Here is a 22,388-nt window from a genome sequence, read left to right as displayed (position 1 = left end):
GACGCAAAGAATCAGACGCAAAGAATCAACCAATTCTGACTTTTTATTTTATTCCATTTATTGTGGTTCAAGCCCGAGTTGTAATTCCTCTTATCTTACATCTAAAGCACGGATCGTCTCCACTCGTGTTTTTCTGTTACAGCTTAGTTTCCATCGTAGCTCGGATGCTTTTGCAGACGGCGTCTCCTCCATTTAAAATGGAAAATAAGGAGATGCAGTAGAGCAAGTTTTAAAATGTTCCACCAACACAGAGCAGCACACGGTTAAGGGAGGAGCAGTGTGTGTGTGTGTGTGTGTGTGTGTGTGTGTGTGTGTGTGTGTGTGTGTGTGTGTGTGTGTGTGTGTGTGTGTGTGTGTGTGTGCGTGAGTGCTCTTCAGGTGACGATGAGACTCAAGGCCTTTATTTTCCATGGTAAACCACAACAGGCTTAACCTCGTCTAACTGTACACAAGGAACATAAACACTCAGAGACAGCGGCGCCCTCAGTGCACTCCGCTCACTGAAACACGCTGTAACTCTGCTGCTCGTTGGTAATCATATTTCTTTCACCTAAAGCAAAAAGAATAGAGATGATGCTAATATCCAGATTATATTTGATGCAACAGTCTCTCTTGGCCACGGAGGAGGAAAAAATAATGCAAATACGGTGAAATAAGTGTTCATGTTGGAGTTGTTCCGATACTAGAGTCGGTAACTCCGTTACAGCATAAATTGCTGGATTGGTGATCGGCACCGATCTGATATCACCTCATCACTTCATTAATCAGCTCGTTTATGCCACACAGGCACAACAACAACAACACGCGTCACCCGCTACCCGGTCTGCACTTCCTGCTGAAAGTAGACTAGTGCAAACTAGTACTACGCAGCTGTGGTTAAACACTGTCATGCAGACGGTTTGTTTCCATGATCATGCTACATAGTGAACAACAAATCTGTCTTGAAATCAGCAGGAGGAGAGCTAAGTTACGTTAGCGGTTACTGTTAACGGAGGTAAAAGCCAACATCAAGGGAGGTTCCATTCAGTCACATTATGATGCGTTCAAGCTCCGAGCAAATATTTATGAGAACTTTATTGTGTTCAAATGTAATTTAATTAGAAATTAATATTTTTTGGTGTCAAACTTGAATAGATATAGTTGTTAGAAGGAGTTTAAAATAAATGTTTTTAAGGCACCGGACATTTAAAAGGTGTGAGGATGGAGAGGGAGGTTCATGGGTTTTTGGGTTCGGGAAAAATAAAGACGTAAATCTTAATTAGATAACTTTAATATAACTTTGCCATAGCAACACTTTCTATATTTGTAAACTGTAAATATGTACATAAATGTCTCTCCAATTTATTACCATTACTGATGTGACTTCATTTATTTGTGTATTTTAGTTTCAAAATGGACACTTTTCAGTATATCATTCAACAGGTTTCAATAATCTTGAGGTTATGAATCAAGTTATTTATGTCTAATGCTAATAACTGATTAATGAAGGCCCCACTGGTCTCATGTGGAACCAGACTCGGTGGCTGTGGGGTTTATTCGGGGTAGAAGGAGAAAAATAAAATCAACAGTTGTCTCCCTCGCTTCCTCTAATCAAAACAGCATATACCAGTGACTTGATGCTCGGCTAATGGGTGTTTAATTGAAGCCAGTATTCCCTCAGCTGGGATTAATGGGACTCTGTGGGGGGGGTCAACTGGAGCCTGGATGGCACTCACGCTGCGCTGCTTGTTTGTGACAGTGTCAGAGTTATGGCTGCCTTTAATTGGCAGCATGAAGACCCCGGGACACATTTCTTTAAAGACAAACAGAGAAGAAATTAAGAGCCGGGAGACGCCGGGGTGGAGGATTGAGACGAGGGGGCAGGAGGAGAGAGACGAGGGGGCAGGAGGAGAGAGACGAGGGGGCAGGAGGAGAGAGACGAGGGGGCAGGAGGAGAGTCAGGAGGACAGACAGGAGGAGAGATGGCCGCCTCGCTCTGCAGCGTACAGGGGGAGCCAATGGGTCCTCCGGGGTCCTGACAAAGGACTGACTGTACATGTGCCTGCTGTAAATCTGCTGTCTGGTAAGGGGACATAAAACCGTCATCGATGGAGTCTGACTGACTGACTGTGTGTCTGTCTCCCATTCCCTGAGAGTCTGAAGTGGAATGGATGGCGCCTGTTCCTCCAGAGTTACAGCGGGACATCTGCAGCTCGACGGTGACGACGAGATCATGACCGATCCATGCAGCATGTTTGTTCGTTTCAGTTGGGTAATGTGTGACATAACAGCTTAATCCAGCTGTTAAATTCCCCAACAAGTTGTTTTTCATACTTTAAAACAAGCCATTTTTCATACTGGACATTCCCCACATTTCTAGTTACCTTGAGGGAAACGTAGAAACTGTGGAGAAGACAAAAATGACAACTGTTGTGTTTTATCAGTCCTTTAAATCCTTTAAGTCGGGGAGATCCAACATGCATGTGAAGAAGTCATTTACAAAAAATGACGTGGAAACAATGTGGCAGGAAGATGAAATGTGCTGATTCTTGTGCAACATCCTCCTCGTGTTTGCCATCTGATAATCAATCACAAATCAAATATTTCTCTCAGAAACAACAGGAGCTACAGAGCAGAAAAACAAAAGCTTGAGCCTCGATCGTTTGGCTGCCCACTTCAGTTCTTCAAAGGAATCCGCTCCCTATGGTTGAAAGAGAAAAGCGGCTTTCGAGTCGTGAACTAGCTCTGGATCCGCGCTGCTTTTCCTTGAGTGCGGTGGTGAAACGGTTAAAGGTGTTCTTAAGGTGTCGAGAGTCTGCTTCAACCGGCGCTGTGGTTCAGCTTCACCAGGTGCACAGCGCGGTTACCGCTTCTCACTGTTTACTGCTGCCTCCCTTCCGCTGCTGCAGCTATCTTCTCTTCCTCCATTGTGCTCTCTCTCTCTCTCTCTCTCTCTCTCTCTCTCCTCTCTCTCTCTCCTCTCTCTCTCTCTCTCTCTGTTCCTGCATCTGATCGACCCAATCTGTACCTGATAAATCAGATGTATTTCGTTTGTTCTTTACTTCCTGCCCACCCACCCTTCACCCTTTCATCTGTCCTTGGTGTGCGTACAGTGTTTCCCACATACATGTCCTGTATGTGCAACGCCTACACGTCACGCACGCCCACGCACGCCCACGCACACACACGCACGCACGCACCAACACACACACCGACCACAGTGCAGTGCACGTCACAGTTGCTCTAGTTTTTTGTTGTTGTTTGGCCCTGAAAAATGCTCACACAAGTCGATTTACCGCAACACCTTCTCTCTCACACACACACACACACTCAAAACACTGATAAAAAAAGCTTTATTACTTCCTGAAACTAAACATATTAACTTCTAAACTTTGTGTGGGAGTTTGTCATTAAAGCACCTTGTTTTTTCATTTTCCTCCCTTCCTCTTTCAGAGACAACATCTCCCCTCCTCGTTTTCCTCAAGGCCACCTCTTCTTCCTCGCTCCTCGTTTCCATCAACTCTAAAAATCCGGACGCAATTAATGGACGTGCGTTGGACATTTTCTCTTTTGTCCTCACTCTCCGTCATAGAGCGAAGGCGGACGGGTGTTTGTGCGCGAGTGTTGCATGTCTGCAGACCGACAGAAAACGTTCCCATGGCCACAGATTACGGGCACGGGGCGTCTTTCCTTTACGCTGCAAAACAAAGGTAGGAAATCAATTTGACGCATGGCCCGAGCTCCTTTTGAGGAAACCTGTTGAAGAGGGAATTCCTCCCTCTCCCTTTTCTGTGCTTAAAAAAACGACATTAACACATGGACCCGGTGCCAAAAACACACAAGCTTCCACAGACTGAAGGAATCACTGCAGACCCTCATCACCTGGGACTCATTTCCCTCTTTTGAAGCCCTTCTTTGACGGCAAAAACATGGTCACTAATGTGCCACCTCAAAGCTAACGACGCAGTCACTGGCACGCTTGGCATCGACGAGCCATGTGGGAAATGTGCTTTACAGCAGGAAGCAGGAAGAGGGCGCTGGCTAAGACTGGCTCGGTAAACAAAATACATAAATATACTGTATATTTGAACGTACAGTCATCGGCCAGAAGCTTCCAGTAGCTCCTCACGGGACGCCGATTGGCTCGTGCTCCGGCTGGTTGGAAAAGGCGCATTACATGAAGCAATTCTCACGTGATTTCCCCGAGAATCCCGCCGCCGTGTAACGCAACCAGAGACGTATACGCCGTCTCTACGTCACTCCCCCGCAGTCCAAATGTGGTCATATGGTCACTTCCGTTCACTGGCTTCAAAAAGGCAAGACGACGACGGCTGTAATCCAAGATGAGGACGACCAACATGCCTAACTAGAGGCTTCAAAACTAAGTCCACTTATTAAGTACAGTCTACGGTTTGACGGCTTCAGAGTTCATTTAAGACATCTGTGACCAAATGTAACAAAAGGTGTTCATATGGAGCCATTTTATCTCTAAATTTCACCCACCGTGTAGAGACATTTGCATTCATTGTTATAATTCCCGTCTCACACTGAATATTTCTGTCTCGGTCTCACTTGTTACAGTTCATCAGAAGTCATTTGATGACTAAAGCATTTTGCAACATTAAATCAATCAACGACAAGAAAGAAAGAGAGAACCAAACATGATTCACTGTCCCTGCCTGGTAGGCGTGGTGTTTTTGAACAATGCACACTGTGTTAAACTGTTGCTGTGTGTGTGTGTGTGTGTGTGTGTGTGTGTGTGTGCATGATGTGTGTTAGTGTGTCAGTGTGCACGAAGAGGAAGAAGGAAGTGAAGGCAGCTTACATTACTACGAGTGTACTGTACATTTATCTGTGTCGTTAATGCGTGATTTTCAGTGTGAAAGCACATTATTAGAGGCATGTTTGACTACCGCATGTATTTTTACGTGTCACGTGTGTATATATATATATATACACATATATATATACATACATATATATACATACATATATATATACATACATATATATTACACACATATATATGAATAGTTTAGGAAGGCGGAGGCAGCTTCCTTCCCTCAGCAGATGAGTATCATATGAGGGAGGATTAAACTTCTGTGTGTGTGTGTGTGTGTGTGTGTGTGTGTGTGTGTGTGTGTGTGTGTGTGTGTGTGTGTGTGTGTGTGTGTGTGTGTGTGTGTGTGTGTGTGTGTGTGTGATCACAGCCATGTGTGCCGAGCTGCTTCATGCGGCTGTGGAGGCTCCAGCTGGTCTGGGCAGAGCCACGGGCACGGGGTGGAGGAGGAGGAGGAGGAGGAGGAGGAGGAGGAGGAGGAGGAGGAGGAGGGGTGAGTTGAGTTTCATTTAGTCGTCTATTTTTATGAACACTATTTTAATAAAGTGCATATTAAAACGATTATAAAGGGCGGCTGCAGAGGCGAGGTTTGGAAGGGTGAGGTGAAGTCATCACAGGATATTATCAATTACTAACATCAACACATCATGATGGACATTCATATTTAATAAAATAATAAAGTATTCTCTCTGTGACGGCTTAGTTTCGAAATTGACGCAATAGATTGACATTTTGGGAAATAAATGTTCACATTCTGGTGATGATGACCTTTGACCTTTCAACCCTCCTGCAGAGAAGACATCGATGAATAAATAAACAGAGTGAAGTCAGAAGAGGAGCAGAAGCCGAGCCTACAGGAGGAGCACCGCGCTTTGAAGACGAGTAACAACTTCCAGGTCTGTCACATGACGCCACTCTCCCCCTTATTCACTCACATTGTAGAAGAGACGTCTGCAAATTATTTTTTGTTGATGTAAATCAATATTCCTTGTTTAACGAGTATGTCCTAAAAGTTGTAAAATCCACTAATAGCCGAATCCAGAGTTATTTTCTTGCGGTTGTTTATGTAAACAAACCCGAGGCCGAGCAGTCGAGGGGCGGAGTTAAAGGGAACTCTAGTGCGCTGGCCTATTTTACACACAGGAAGTTCATTCTGTCATGAGAATGAACGAGGCCCCGTTTCCAGCGCTGTATCCAGATCTCCTCCAATCAGACGTCCTCCTGATACCTGAGCGGTGGGCACCGACCACAGACCCGTGTTTGATCAATAACCTGTAGGCCTGGAATCATTCTTCAATGAGCAAGGCTCGACTTAAACATCGCTTCCCTAACTTTACAAAACTAAATGTCTCAAATAAATCCATTAATATAAATCTACTTTATTGCTATTTTACATTAGAATAAGAAACGTATATCGGCTCACTGTCGGTACCGGTGCATCCGTTCTTTACACAGCTGTGGTGGAAAAACATCGCTGCGTGTAACCTTGAAGTTACAGAAGTAATCAAGAACACGAAGAACCCACCGACATGCAGACAAGCACATACAAGAACCTAAGTACCATCCTGTACCAGATCCACACACACAGACACACACACACACACACACACACACACACAGACACACACACACACACACACACACACACACACACACACACACACCTCTCCGTAGAGGGTAAACAGGTTGTAAATTCCCTCTCGGGGACAGATGAAAGAGACAGAGCACATGGCAAATTGTCGTGTACGATCACATATGGCCGTCACAGCGAGTGTGTTTGCAAACAGAAGAAGCTCCGGCGCATCATGTGTGGGCGAGACTGCCGGCTTATAAAACGTTAAAGTCGACACCGGCGGAGGGAGCTGCCTGAAGCTGATGGATGATTCTAAGTGTCATGAAGTGCATTGTTGGTCATCGGATATATTTTTAGCTTCTCTGCTTTTTGGCAGTTTTTAAAAAACTAAAACTTTTTCTTAACTTCCTCCTGATCAGCAGTTTAATTACGTGGCAACATCAGCATCAAGGACAATTCCTGGTTATATAAAAACACCTGAGATCTATTCTTGGACTTCTCTTTGGTGTTACACAGTATTTCTTTTCCTTTCTTTTTTTGGAAAGTACAGACTGAGTGTGCGAGTGTGTGTGTGTGTGTGTGTGTGTGTGTGTGTGTGTGAACGTCGACTGATCTAGAGAGGCGGTGACTGCTTTGTGAAACTCTTCAGTCTGATTATTGACAGTAATGAAGAGGAAATGAAACAAGTCTTTAATTCCCAGAGGTCACGTGATTTCTCTCTCACTCTAACAGAAACTCAATCAACTCAATATCACTTCATTTACCACAAAAAAAAAGAAATAAAAACAAAACCAGATCTAATACCAGGAGTACGGTTTCAGAACCGGATTAAACAGAAATACAGTTCGTATTTTATTTGCCAAAAAAGGATATTTTTTCTAAATTCTGATGTTCCTTAATTTGTATTAATAATCAACATGCTAAAGAAAAAATAAAGATGCATGACAATAAGGAGAGCCTAAAATGCTGGATCTGGTATCGGTGAGTACACAAGTCTCTGCACCGATCCGACTTCATGTCAACACGTCATTAATCAGCTCATTACCACCGTACATCCTCACCGATGTCCTGCACACGTGCACGCTCGTTAGCTACTTCCAACATAAAGGAACTAAATCGATGATGGAAGACGCTAACGAGCTTTCTCATCTCAGCCGGAGCAAAACGTCAGTAATTTCATCATATTTGACACCAAAATACCACCAGAACAATATCAACACTGGCCGAAGAAATGGCTTGGAACAACTTTAACAGTAAGATACTGGTAGTGAGTGCCTCTTAATTCCTAAATGTAAAATATATGTACATACACCTTTAAGCATCTCCGTCTTAAACACTGCTCTATGTCGACTCAACATCTGTATTTAAAACTCCTCACTGTCCGGGGTCACGTGAGGGAGGAGGGCTCGACATGTTTGAGGCACGCTGACCTACTAACTCTGTGATGTGTGTGTGTGTGTGTGTGTGTGTGTGTGTGTGTGTGTGTGTGTGTGTGTGTGTGTGTGTGTGTGTGTGTGTGAGTGTTTTTTAAAAAATTCCCAGCTCCATGCAACATGAAAACATGAAAACAATAACAGACTGGGCTGCACACTCTTTATTTGGTTGGGTATTGATCAGATGTTATTGATTTTGATTCAGATTCTTGTCATATTCAATGTGTTGTAAGCTAAAAACTTGATGCTCCGTCACGTTGGACTAAACTTACAGTTTCTGTGCGTTTATTACATTTCTGTTGAGACGCCTGACCACACTTTTGAAGTCCAAACTTTGCCACCAGGGATCAATAAAAGTGCATCTTAATAAGGCCTTATAGATTGGGGACCAGTTCCAATCCAGAACCTTAAAAAAGGTCTCTGCGTGATGACTTTGCCGTTATTTTCATGTTTTTTTTAAATGCTAAACAGACCATGTGTGCGGTGTGAATGACTGGATGTCTGTGGGCATGTTGATGTCCCGCTGGTGTGTGAGAGAGACGACGCTGTCATTGATTAACTACGAGCTGAGAACACACATCTGGGAGGCTCGCTCGGTCAACAACGACACGGGAGAAACTCTGCACCGGCCAATGACTCACCTGGGTGCAACATCCCGCAACTCTCTCTCACACACACACACACACACACACACACACACACACACACACACACACACACACACACACACACACACACAAATGAAGACCTCGCAGACAAACACTGGAGCCTGAACAAAGAGTGAAACTCGCCCTCCGTCTCTGTCCCTTCTTCTCTTATGAAGGCTTTGTTTACTAGAGATCCCTGTGGCCTCTGTCTCTCAGTAGAGGAGCTTTCTGTTGGCTTCTTGTTGTGCTGTAAAGCAGAAAATCCTCACATTTGAGAAGCTGGAACCAGAATATGTATAATATATATATATATGTGGCAATTTTGACCTGATTTAATGGCGAATGATTTGCCATGCTGCTTTTACGGCACAAACAGGAGTCGTGCGTCAGAGTGGAACGTGGCCGCTGAAGTGGAGTTTAAGCTTCACAGCCTGATTGGCGGCAGAAGTGAAGAGGCAGATTCTGACCTCTGGCATCATCCTGGTGACAGGAAGCGTGGGAGGAATTATGGGAAATGTGGTCTTAATTTACAGAAACACTCGCGCTAACACCACCACATGAAGTTACCAACCGTAACCTCTTGTTCCCTTTTTGAACACAACTGATCTGGCGTTCCACTCAGAGATGTGTGTCATAAGAGTGGAGTCTGCATTAATGTGCCTGAATTTCATAGAAAATGAGAGAAGCAGACTTTAATCATATCGATCAAACAAACCCACACTTCCTTCGCCAACACCTGTCTTTTACTGCTCGACAGTTTTCCCCCGTCCCACCTTCCCGTCTGCGCCCGGAAAGAAATAAGTGGATGAATAATTACAGGTATAAACACCTCGGGGCCATCTGAAGGGGCTTTCCTCTCCTTCTGATATTCTTTTACACATTTCCGCCTCTTGAAAAAGTCCTCTGAACAGTTTCTCTTTAGGTGCCTTCGCAGCCGGCTACTTCAAAGCCGACGAGGACGCTCTTATGGTCATTTGTATTTTAATCTCCCTCCTCCCTCTGTACTGCTCTCTTTACCTCTCTGGCCCTCCCTCCTTTACGGTCTATTTATCTGTCTTCATCCACTTCTATTTTCATCTCTTGCTCATATTTCCTGTCCCTCTGTGAAGCAGCATGGGGCCTCAGTGACCCCACACACACACACACACACACACACACACACACAGTTAAATGTACAGTGCTAATAGGACATTTGAAGACGTCCCCTTGCGTCTAGGTAACCGTATTTGGCACGTAACCCAAAGACCAAACACAATCAACAAAGAAAATAATGAAATAAATAATGGAAATCATCTCTCGTTTGCCGCTCTACGTCTGCTCTCATCAGCTCAGGAAACCACTGAAACTGTAAACGATAGATAAACTGTATTTCTTTACATTAACTGGCACGGTTTAGGATGACAGGAGGCTCCATCAAACACGTACAAAGTGTTTTTATTACTTATGAAGGGCAAGTTTTCAAGTTTTTAAAATCCTAACAGTGGCCTAATTATTCCATTTATGAATACAAACAATACAAAATGTTGTATTTCATGTGAAGGAGGAAGCGTTCTTGTGCTTTCATAATCTCAACACAAAGAAAAAAGGGGATTGTTTTTCTGGCTGAGAGCAATCATGGAGACTTGCCGGCCAATCATCAGCCTAATTTCACTCAATAATGTGAGACTCTACACGACCATAATCTCACACTTACATACATCACAACAATGGCGAGCCGAGACGCTGCCAGCTCCTCTGTCCACACTGGAAACACCCGAGAGTGGAATCTTTCATACAACACGGATGGAGAGCAACATACAGTAGGTGTTACTTTAAACTTCTGACGTCTTAATATGTTCCTTAAAGACATGTTTTGTAGATTTCGAGCTTTTGCTGCCTTCTAGTGAAAGCTGCTTTTCTTTAAGGCCTCTTAAACCTTATCGTAGCCAGTCAGAGGCAGAGAGGCCCCCGCGCCGCTCATCCCAGCCCCTGGGTCTGTATAAGGGGGGGGGGGGGGGGGGGGGGGGGGGGGGGGGGGGTTAGGGCCTGTGTTGCTGCCATTGTTTACCAGGAGACATGGGGCTGGCTGAACAACCCCCCTGTCAGCACCGCCACACAAAAGGAAACAAGGAAGTGGCAAGATCCTAGAGACTCGTGCACACACACACACATGCCGTTCCCTTGATCTGGGGAGGACCGACTGTGTGTTATTTGGGAGATACAAAAAAAAAAAAAAGAGGGTGGGGAGGGGAGCTGGTTAGCAACAACAGCTGATTTATAAATGGATACGAGGAAGAGGAGGAGGCCTGTGAAACATGTCTATAGGCGAAAGACGTGAAGCTTTACATTATAATAATCATTTAAAAACAAGCTGTTGAAGAGGCTGATTGTCATTTAACTGCTTGTCCTGTGCATGATTTGGAAATTCTGGTTTGGTTCAGAGAAAGTTGTGAGGGGATGTTAAATATTTAAAGATTAGAAATGACAGCTTCATTTTCCCAAACATGTAAAATCGGTCTCTCGGCAGTCTTTCATGTCAATTTTCAATTTCAGTTTGTGAAAACGAAATGTCAACTGAGCAGGAAATTCCCCCAAAACAAGAGAACGACAACGAGCCGTCAAACGTGCAGCTTGTAAATTCCAGTGACTGTGTTTTTAAAAACTCTTGTTTAAACAGCGTTTGGTACCAAACACTCAGCAATTAGCGCCGTTTCACAGTCGGTGTCCAGGTACAGTGAGCGGGAAGAGGGCCTCGTGAGCGGCGCGACGTCACATCGTGACCGCAGCTTCCACATCACAGGAAGTTTCACCGCTTCTGTGACGGCGAACAAAAGCAGCACGCAGCCCAATATCAGAGGCGTGAAACGCCGGCTCACAGTCGGACAGGGAAGTGTCCCGACTACCAACCGAGCTCACTGCACATTTTACAGTCAAAACCTGTTTTCACTGAAGTATGTTAAAGCTGCTCTAAAAAGGCAAAGTTCAACCCAACAAACAGTTCCTTTGACTCAAACAGAGGACAAACACGCCACACTCATAACTGCTGGTGACAGTCATCGATTAAGATCTAGTCGAAATACCCCAAAATATAACCAGCATCACTCAGTGAGTCATTGACGAGTGATGCTGTTTGTTTGAGTTGCCAATCTCCATCCACCACCACGCAACAGGACTTCTTCTATGGTTTTACTCCAGAGCTGAAGTCCACTGCAGCACAAAAGGTAGAATCAACGTGACGCTTCCACCAGCACACTGTCGACAGGCTTTTATTGTGAAGCAGCTGCAGGAAGTGCAGCTTGCCAACTGCCACATTTTAAGTCATTGTTTGATCGAGTGCCGTCTTTGCCCGGATTTATGGACATTTTTTATGCACCTTTCTGGAAAAAACAAGAAGCTTGAAATACGTCGAGAGAGGAAAGGTAGAAGAAGCTGATTACTTTAAGAAGTGCAGGAGACAGAAACCCAAAAATAAAAGCATCTCCGTTAATAAGAAACACTAATATCAGACAGTCTAGGGAAACACTGCTCTTACTCATCTTGTGCAAAAAGACCTATTTTTAAAGTCACAGTCATCAGATTAGTAATAAGAAGCTGGTGTTCATGCATAACAGACCACAGTACATGATAATTAAACTCCTGTGTGATCCATTTCTATTTACTCATCGTCTGTCCACCATCTACGAAAACGTCTTTACAAACCATAATAAAGACGTTTATCAGCTTCACAGCAGCGCTCACTGAGCTGGAGGAAAACACTGATGTTGATACTTCTTATGCTGATGTAACTCAACTCTTCTATCTTTTTATGGATCACAACAAGGACCAAGAAGTTCCCTCACAGGGTTCAGAAAGTTGAACCAGCTGCGATGATGAAGACAAGAGGTGGACGGTGGGACAGGCAGAGAGAGAAGAGGGACGTCAGGAGAGAGATGGGAGGATGCTGAGGAGAGGAAGACGATCTCCCCTCCGCTGGGGTTTGACTCCTCGAGACGACAAAAGACTCACGATCCCTTCAAAAACAGGCTAATGGTAATCCACCGCATTACACACACACACACACACACACACACACACAGCAAACATTAGCACCCAAACACACCATGAACTCTGGGTATGAACACAAGCCTGCAGCAACAAACTTGAGGAGAAAACATGCAGATGAAGACACACACACACACACACACACACACACACACACACACACACACACACACACACACACACACACACACACAGAAAACAAGCCGTTGATACATAACAAATACTCGAAGTGTCATGAACGTAAACAGCACACAAACACAGCGTCTTACACGCTCAAAGATAACGCTTCCATCCAAAGACAAGGAGCCGGGGGAGTCCCACAAATCTCAGAGTCTCACAAATCTGTCTTTGGCCGCGTCGTCCTGACGGACAGCTGAGATCTACACTAATGCAACGTCCCATGAAACGCTGTAATAGGGGTATTATGGGACGAGGAGGGAATACACTTTGCAGCAGCAGAGATTAGAAGCTTTACATTTTACGCGAGGTGTTAACATTAATACCAGAATAATAAGATTTGTGATTCATCCATTCTTTTTTTTTGTCTATTTCAGACAATCTGGTTGGGTGAGCGTTGTAAATCACGTTAATCTGTTCACAAAAAACACAGCCGCGGACGGGTTTGTTGTTGTTTTTGTGACCCCCCCGCCCCCGCTTCACGTCCTTGGACAAGTTTCCATAAAGGTTTCTATGGAGCGAGGTTATTACAGTATGTCGTCATTTTTATCTATTAATAAGTGCTACTACTGCTCTCATTATCATTTCTTTTATATGGATCGACTGATGTTGTAATTTTATTAAATCATTTATTCTGTACACATAACATCGATTGCACATCTGTTTTCCTCATCCGATAAGAAGATCTAAGGGCAGAGGGTGTCGTATGTTGTACAGATTGTGTGTATATATATATTCAAACAGCGTGAATAAGCAAATATAAGATAATCTGAAGGAAACATGGAGTTATTAGATGAGTCTTGTACAAGCACAGCGTGCCTGGGGGGGGATACAGAGAGACAAATATTATAATTAATATCTGACTTCCAGTCATTGTGATGAAGTCATTGTGATGCTCTCACAATGACTTCAACAGTTTACGGGAGTAAAGGTTTTGAGAAGTCGCTGTTTGTTGAAACATTCACTCCTCTGATTCATGGAAGCTTTCCGTCAGCGCAGCGCAACACTCCGGCTGCAAACACTCACAGTTTTGGACAACAAAGAGAGAATTATGTTTGTTTCCAAAGGATCTGCTAGTAAAAGCATGAGAGCTGCATCTTATTCTTTCATTATCATTAATCTACAGATTATTTGAATATTAAAACGATCCCTCACAAAGATGACGTCTTCAGACGTCTCTCTCTGTCCGACCAACAATCCAATGAAATACAATTAACAATTACATAAAACAGAGATTTCTGCACTTTGTATGTTTCACTTTAAAACAAACAACACTTATACAATTAAATAGATTCATACAGACTCATTATGTCAGCTGCAAACAGAATAATCTCTCTGCGGAGCAGGAATATATGATTGTTTAACTGCATCTATATGTTCGATGTATCTACCGTCAGGATGCAGAACAGAGCAGCAGACCATCTCACCGCTGCCCACGTTCACCCACAGAACGGACTCTTTTGCCACCGCGTTACATTGAATATCGCTTTGTATGAAAAAGATTCATCTGAAGGCGTCACCTTGGGCTCAGTATTTTCTATTCCACAAAGTAAATGATGTCTCAGAAACATAATGGACAGACCTCTGAACTCCATAGAAATGCCGGCGCTTTGAGAAAGCAGCAGTGAGACTGTCGTGACGCTCAGACACAAGGACACACGCAGAGACACAACCTGCGTAACATGAACACCACAACACCAGGAGCACACCACACACACCATTCTTCCTGCAAGTCTCCCAGACCTATAGTTTCCGATCCATCCATAATCACCCCCCCCCCCTAAACCACTATGCTCAGCCCTTTCAAGTGGCAGGTAGACGGGGGCCTGATGCACCGCTGCCGCCTCGCAACCGGCGGGCTAATTACAAGGAGAGCAGCAACAAGTGAGCATTGTGTGGAGTCTCCAAGACACACGGGGAAGAAAGTGCTCTTTATCTTACCCCCCCCCCCCCCACCACCCCCCAACAAAAACAATCTCTGAGAGGCTGTGTGGTTGGGACTCCGGGGCTGGAGAGGAAGAGAAGGGAAGATGAAGAAGATGAGGGTGAAGAAGAAGAAGCGGAGACACGTTGATGAGCGACGCGTAGCGGCACAACGCCACGCCGGATGTGCCCCGTTATGTAACGATGAGGGAAATAAAGAGCACGCTCTCGCTCTCGTAGTAGTAGTAGTAGTAGTAGTACTTTTTGTAGTAGTACATTATTCAGGTTATAGTCTCAATCAGGTGGGGGGGGGGGTGTGTTTTTGACTTAATACCTCCATATAGTTATTGTGATGATATTGGGGGGTTGGCCACTAATGAGATTTCTTATAAATAATCATCAGTGATGTGGATATTATGAGTAAGCGGGTAAAGGAATATAATAGAACAGTAATGCAGCCTTTAAAACACCATATTATGATAATACAGAACCTAACACAATAGTCTCATATGGATATAATATCCATATATGACCCGGCTCTATGAATAACAGACTTCGGGAGAATGTGATTTCCTCGTTGTGTAAACATTCGCCTCTCTCACAAACAAATGCGACCGCTGACATGTAACACTGAGACCCAAACAAGTGAAGCTACTGTTGTCTGTTCTTTCCATGAAAAGGCCCAAAACACTGTAAAAAGACTGTCAAATTGTGTCGACCTAAGCGTTTTTCAGGAAGGAAATCTGGAGGCTTTAAATCAAAGATGACGTGGGGCTAATATATACTTAAAGTAACTTAAGTCAAAGCAATGAACAGGGTTCCTTACATTCGTTTTATAAGATTTTATCTAACTTTATAATGTCGAGCACAGAAGCAACGCTCACAGATGACATCACATTGAAGTGAAAGGTTCTTTAGCTAGACTACAGCTTGAAAATGTCAAAACAGTGATTTTTAGAGGAATACTTTTAAAAAGGAGTTAGTATGCAACAATAGTCTTATTTATTCGTTACCCTTCAACGACCCATTTAAAACCTCCCGTGACCAACCGCTGGGTCTGGACCCACACGTTGAATCACATCTTAGTGATACAGCAGATTCCTCATCAGCCAACGGGACGCTGTGATATCATAAACATGCGCCTCTCGTCTGAGAGCAGGGCTTCATTCAAGGAAACAGGATTACACGTGAAAAATGAAAGGTTTGGTGAATCAGTCAGCCTATCCGTGGATGTTGGCTCTTATGGCCTTGAAGGGATTTTAGGATTCATGGTTTGTGGCCGTCTGGCTGGATGACGCGCAGCACAAACAAGACAGTGCGCTTCTCGATGACGACATCGATCAGACTCCCGACGTCCAACACAAGCTTCTCTTTCTGCTTGGCGACGGGGAAAGCGTGTTTCAGGAGCAGCTCTAAGGTTTTCATTAGGCGGGAAACGGCCCGGTTCAAAGCCAGATCAGAGCACATGTTGAGTTTGTGACTGATTCACAGTGCGACTCAGAATCAACCGTTACTGTTTTTAAAGTACACGCTTGAGATCTGAAATGAATCTACTGTTTCTGCTTTGTGATTTGAACGGATGAAGGGAGAGTGTTTCTTGGGCTTTAATTGACAGAAGTCATGTCATCATTATAGATCTCAATCACATAACTATTAAGAAGCGCAACTGCAAAAAAAAAGCAAAACTACTATCAATATATTAAAGAATATGAAAGAGGAAAAGTACCCGTTTGCTGACATGTAAGTGACATGAATCTACTTTTAATTCAAACTTGATTCATGCATGAAGGAGCCATTAAAAAAAAATATGTATATTGAGAAGTAAAAAAATTTGTAAGTAAAATGTAAAAAATATTACTTTCAAGGCAAAAGTACGCAGATCACATCTAAAAGAGAAGAAGTCCACCACTGATTTTAAAGGCTGATAAAGTGAAAGTTTACAAATCTGCAAAACCAGATGCACAACAAATTAAATGCAAATTATGCGGAAAATCCCAGAAGAAACATTTATGACTTTATCCAAAAATAACATTAAAAAAAACCCAGCACTCTATGGTTCACCGTGTCCACGCCGTCTCTGTTTGATACTGTTGAGTTCTGGCCGAGGAGCTAAAACATTAAACACACACTAGCCCGCGGCCACCAGACCTGGAACGTTTCCACCCCTGAGTGTATGTTTCTGTTCCTTGCTCGGTGTTGGACATGATACCAGAGGACACGAATAGCAGCTGAAGTGCACAAAACTCGTACGGGAGTCCAGAGTGGGACGTAAACATGAGGACCTCAGAGCGCCCTCAGCTATACCGACACAAGAAACCAACAACGCAGCAGCCAGCGGGAGGGTTAGACAAGAGAAGGATGGACTTACAGATGGAGACACCGAGCTGTTGGGGAGGTAGGGGTCCGGCAGCATCAGGAACGGATACCCCGGGTACGCCGGCGTCTTGTACATGCCTCCATCGTGCTGCTTCGACACTGCCAGGAACAACAAACGAGAGTCACAAACTGAGCAACTTCAATAAGGATTTAATAGTGACAGTTTGTAAGAAGTCGTTTTCTTCATTTTCTGAGCAACATCCTGTGATTTGGTGCCCGAGAGGACGAGTACCAGCACGGTGTCATTTTAAACTGATGTATAAAATAATTAATCTATAAAAAAAAAAAGGAGTAAAATAACAAAAAAATACACTGATACTTACTCCCACCACACTGCGATAAGAACAAAAAGAAAATTAATAAGGTGCATACAGAGTAGGCCGACTATTTACAAGTGTTGTTACTAGTTATTTCATGTTGTATCCTTGTGTGAGCACGGACCACAATACCCGAAGACAAAAGCGTGACAAGCATCACCTCGCCTGAGAGGCGTGAACTCCCGGAGCCTATGTGTTAATTCATGTCCCACCACCACCACCACCCTGAGCGTCAGAGGCCCCTCAGTGGGTCAGCTGGACCTGGGTTACACCTGGTCGCTATGACACACTCAACTTCTGTTTCAACGCTCCAACCTCGATCCCTCGTCATCGAAAAGGTGCCATAACTGTTTTAACGTAATCCAAGCATTCAATCAGAATCATTCAGGGATGTCTACATTCTTCTCTGTGGGTTTTTTTTTCCTAAAATAGATGCATCTGAAAACCCGCACCAAAAAAAATCCACATTTGATGGAAGATTTTGCAGAAAGGAACGCAATGTTTAGAAACGACTGGAGTCAGTTACACATGTTGAGAGCACAGCCTCCATCGACGGCTGTAATTAAAACCGCCAAGCGTACACTCTCTACACGGGCCTTATTGTAGGGAGGCAACGAGGGTTTGCTCTGTTCTTTTTGGGTGGTAAACCTCCAGAAAGAAAATAATAATAAACCTCTCAAGGGCCCTGGTTGACCCCACTTTTGGCAAAGTCTGGCAAAAGCTACACTGAGGAAAAAATTAAAATAACAAGGGCTGCAAATCTAAAGTGTATTTAGACACGTGAGCACAGGGCAGATCATACTAGTATGAAGACGATGATTTAAAAGTGTTTGATGCAAGCAAAGAGTACAAATAGTAGTCGACTAATCGGTTGCTTTGGTTTATGTTGACAAATTGTTTTTTTTTAAGCTGAATTAATTATCAGCTTATCACACATTCAAGATTTAAAGCTGAAAGCTTTTTGAGTGATTCTTTGTGGAGTAAACTCACAATTCCACAGATCTGTCAACTAAATCGATTAGTCGACGAAAGCAATACGAGTGTTAGCAGAATAAGAATTTCTAGAATCTATTTTAACTCTCATGACTGCAGAGACTTCCAGAGTCCACTAGTGAAATAAATACTCTGTGTGCGATTGTCGAGCTAGAACAGAAACACAGGAAATGTAACTCCAAAAACCCAAGTGATAGATGTGAGGGATAAACCAGAGAGCTGCGGACATCTTTTGCAGTGTGCACCTGAAGACAACTCTTTGAAGTTGCTTTTAATGCTACAACACGTGTCCTCGTCCTTACTTTGACACAGTGGGGGGGGGGGGGGGGGGGGGTCTTTTTTCTTTATCACTTCTCAGCTGCTTTCTCAGATAGCAGTGGCTCCAGAGTGTGTAAATGTGTTTTTTTTGGTTTCTTCTCTTACCTCCGTTGAGATGCTCCCGGTGTTTTTCTGGGAAGCCCCTCTGCTCGCCCTGCTGTCCCCGTCTGACCGCCTGGAAGGGACCGACAACAAACACGGGGGTCAGACATACACCCCAGAATAAAAGAAATTAAGTAGAAGGAGAAAAAAGGCGAGCAGAAATGACCACACGAGTGTTACACAGTGTCAAATAGAGCGACTTTAAAGCAACAGTATCACACTTTAACGTGTGTTTACAATGTAACCACCACGAATAGCGCGTTTTCTTCTGGGGTTCACTCATGTCACCAGCGTGTACTATAAAAAACAAGCTTTTCTCACACACTCTTTCCGTGTTTCATCCACTCTCTCTCTCACACACACACACACTCCGTGCCAACCTACCGCTGCGTGCGGACTCTGATTTATTTCCGACTCGTTCACCAGAGAGGACTTGAGGTCGGCCAGGTCTCGCTCCGTGAACGCGTTTTCTTGTATTTTCTCCTCTTGCTCGCCTTCGTCTTTGAACGCAATCATCTCATCGTTCGCTCCCAGGTCGTCCCCGCCGCCGCTGCTGAGCTGAGGCATGTCTGCTTCTCCCACGTCCCTTGTGCGATGTATATGTGTATATACACACTTTGAAGAAATAATACCCCCAAAAATGAAATTAAAAAAAGTACAAATAAAGAAAAGAATGACGTGACTTTTCTTCTGTTAAATGTCCTCAGTGTGTTGCGCCTCCGAAGTGTCCAAACCCCTCCGCCACATACAGGGGAGAAAAGAAAAGAAAAAGTTGAGATGTGTCGTCCCCCCGGCTGGCTGCTTGGTGGAGCGCTAATGTTTCCCTACAACAGCAAACAGCTCATTTGAGCCCAACGCAAGGCGAGGAGTCCCGACGATCAAAGGGCGCCGACCGGATGATTGACAGGTCCGATGACTTGTTGGGGGTTCGTGCGATTGTTTCGGCGGAGAGCCGAGCCCTTCTTAAAGAGACATCACCTCCCATGAGCTCGGCTCAACGGGCGTTATTCATGCCTTCCAGGGGCGTGTTCACGCCGTGCGCGCTCATCCGTAGTTGCTGCGTTTTTGCCACCAAAAGAAAACTTCACTAAAGGCAAAAAAACACGTGTTCTCCGAATGTGTAGATAGAGAAGCTGCAGGTAAAATGTTAATACTGATAGTTTTGGTTCAATGTTGTGGTCGGGACTGCTCATTACAGTTATGTGTTCTGGTTTCAGGAAATAGAATATATTGTTTTTCTTCCTTATTTCCAGTGATGGACAGTTAAGTTAGGTGAAGTTAAGTGAAGTTAAGTGAAGTTAAGTTAAGTTTAGTTGATATGGACATCACAGTAGTATTATAATTGTAACATACACAAGAACCATATGCACAGGAGGCTTAGACAAATTATAATGAAATTAAAATAATATATCATATTGGTGATACTAATGATAGAAACATAAATAATGATAATAACAATAACATTCATAATACTGATGATAATCATAATAATAACAATAATAATTATAATCATAAAATAGAAAAATAAAATAAATACATACACAAATACCGTAAAACATTCTAAGAGACACAGAGGGCCATTGTAAAGAAATGTACATCATTATTACACACATTATTTTATTCAACAGTATGTTTATTGAGGAGCTGCTATGATAGGACAAACATTTATTTGAATCCACCCTTTTTTAATTGAAATGTTGCTTTTCAAATGTAGTGAAATATCTTAATTATTTGTTCATAACTCAAAATAATATTTTGTTGAAAACTTCTGCCACAGTGAAATGATCCAGCGCCTTTTTCCACGGTGAGCGAGAGAATCCTACTGAGCATGTGCAGAGTGTAATCACTCTCGCTTGTTTCTGATTGGAGGAATTGATTGAGTTACAATTGGCCCGGCTTTACTCAAGTGTGTACTCAAGTACACATTTGAGGTACTTTACTTGAGTATTTCCATGTCCTGCCTCTTTAAAGTACTCCTCCACTACATTTATCTAACAGCTATGGTTACTTTACAAATTAAGTTTGTAACTGTAGGATACATTATGCATAAAAAACACATAAATCAAACTACCCAACAGTGTATACATTAGTTAAACATTTGTTTTAACCACAACAGTAAAATGTTACAGACATTAATGCATTAATACTAATCTAAAAGTAATGCTTACAAAGAACATTTCTCTGCATTAAACACTTTTGATACTTAAATGACATTTTGCTTATGATATATATATATATATATATATATATATATATATATATATACTTTTACTTCAGTAACATTTCCCCTTAAGGACTTTTAAGTATTTATTTTTGAGTATTTTTTACAGTGTGATATTTCTACATTACTATACTTCCTCCCCTGATTATTTCTAAAAGTTGCTGCAGTTAATTAAAGGTGTTATTTTTCAGTTTTACTTAGATTGTATTTCTTGTTTACAATATTGTAATGATAACCACTACCTCATTACTTTGGAGATCCGCCATAATCCAGATGCAAAGTCTGCACAGAATCTGAACTTTTTCTCGTTTAAAATCAAATTACCTCCAAATGGCAATAATCCACTTTGAGGAGCTAAAACTGAATTACATTCAAATGAAGCAGATCTTCTCCTTTAAAGTGGAGCCAGTTCATTATTGACCATGTTCCATCTGAACTTTAGTTCTCACATAAATGCACATTCTCCAGGATTTGAATGAAATATATTCCAATGTTATTTAAAGATGCATGAATATTTATTGTGAAATCCTAAAATGTATCAGCCACACTGGTAAAGTCCATGTTTCCATACATATAAACTTGCATTTGATTGCTTCTATTTTCCAATCATACTTTGATTGTGGAATATTATCAGCACACATACATGAAATATATTAATTAATACAAGCATTGACATAAAGAACATGGAAGATAGTGTCGTGAGCGGTTATAAAACATGTGGGGTGATAAACTACACGAATCTATGCAATGTGCAGCATGCAACATTTTGGGCACCTTCTGAGACGGATGTAAATGAACACACACAAAAACCTGACTTTCACTTTGTGTGTGCTTTGTTTTGCTGAAGGGCGATGCTGGCGATGGAGACGGTGGCCTATCAGCTGCCTGGTGTGCACGAGACCCCGCCCTCTCCTTCATGTGATTGGGTCACATTAAAACGTGAGTCTGGTCATGAGCTCTGGATTAAAAGGTCGACCTTTTATCATTGGTTTTTAACAACCGTCAGCTCTTTTAAGAAAAATGAAACCTTGGTATCAAATGTTAGATGTTTTAGGGGGGGGGGGGGGGGGGGGGGGGGGGGGGGGGGGGGTGTGTGATCATCATCAAGTTAGTTAATAACTTTGCTAATTATGCATTGTGAGTTTTACTCCCATCCCTGCTGTCCTTAGCGGCTGTTGTCTCACTCTTCCGGTTGTTAGTTTTTCCACATTTTGGAACAAAAAGCTCCTCATTTGCATCGGCGGAGAAGTAGCAGCAAGAAAACAAACGGCAAAATGTAGGACATTCTGTGAAAAAAACATCAGACGGCACGGCATGCTCATCAATAACAGATGCACTGCATGTTTTTGACTGGTCCTTACATCCCCCAGATTTTGTAACAGTCTCCAAAAACAGCAAAAAGTGTTAGCTGCTGCAACTACTTGATTCGAGGAGGGGAAGAAGAAGAAGAAGGAAAAAAAAAAACCAGA

The 22,388-nt window shown here is 43.0% G+C and overlaps 1 protein-coding gene across 2 annotated transcripts in view; it reads right to left on the bottom strand.

Moving 5' to 3' along the window:
- tcf7 (transcription factor 7) overlaps nt 1-19,517 on the bottom strand; it is a 59,713-nt gene extending 40,196 nt beyond the window's left edge. For both annotated transcript variants that reach the window (XM_079172017.1, XM_079172016.1), the window contains exons 1-3: nt 19,083-19,517; nt 18,702-18,771; nt 16,961-17,067 (exon numbers count right to left, since the gene is read on the bottom strand). In XM_079172017.1, the coding sequence (XP_079028143.1) occupies nt 16,961-17,067; nt 18,702-18,771; nt 19,083-19,265 (360 nt within the window). In that variant the 5' untranslated portion in view covers nt 19,266-19,517. The remainder of the gene's footprint in view (nt 1-16,960; nt 17,068-18,701; nt 18,772-19,082) is intronic.
- Nucleotides 19,518-22,388: the final 2,871 nt, after the last annotated feature.

Source organism: Pholis gunnellus, assembly GCF_910591455.1.
Source record: "Pholis gunnellus genome assembly, chromosome: 13".
In the NCBI taxonomy this organism is placed as follows: domain Eukaryota; kingdom Metazoa; phylum Chordata; class Actinopteri; order Perciformes; family Pholidae; genus Pholis; species Pholis gunnellus.
This window is presented reverse-complemented; position numbering and strand designations above follow the sequence as displayed.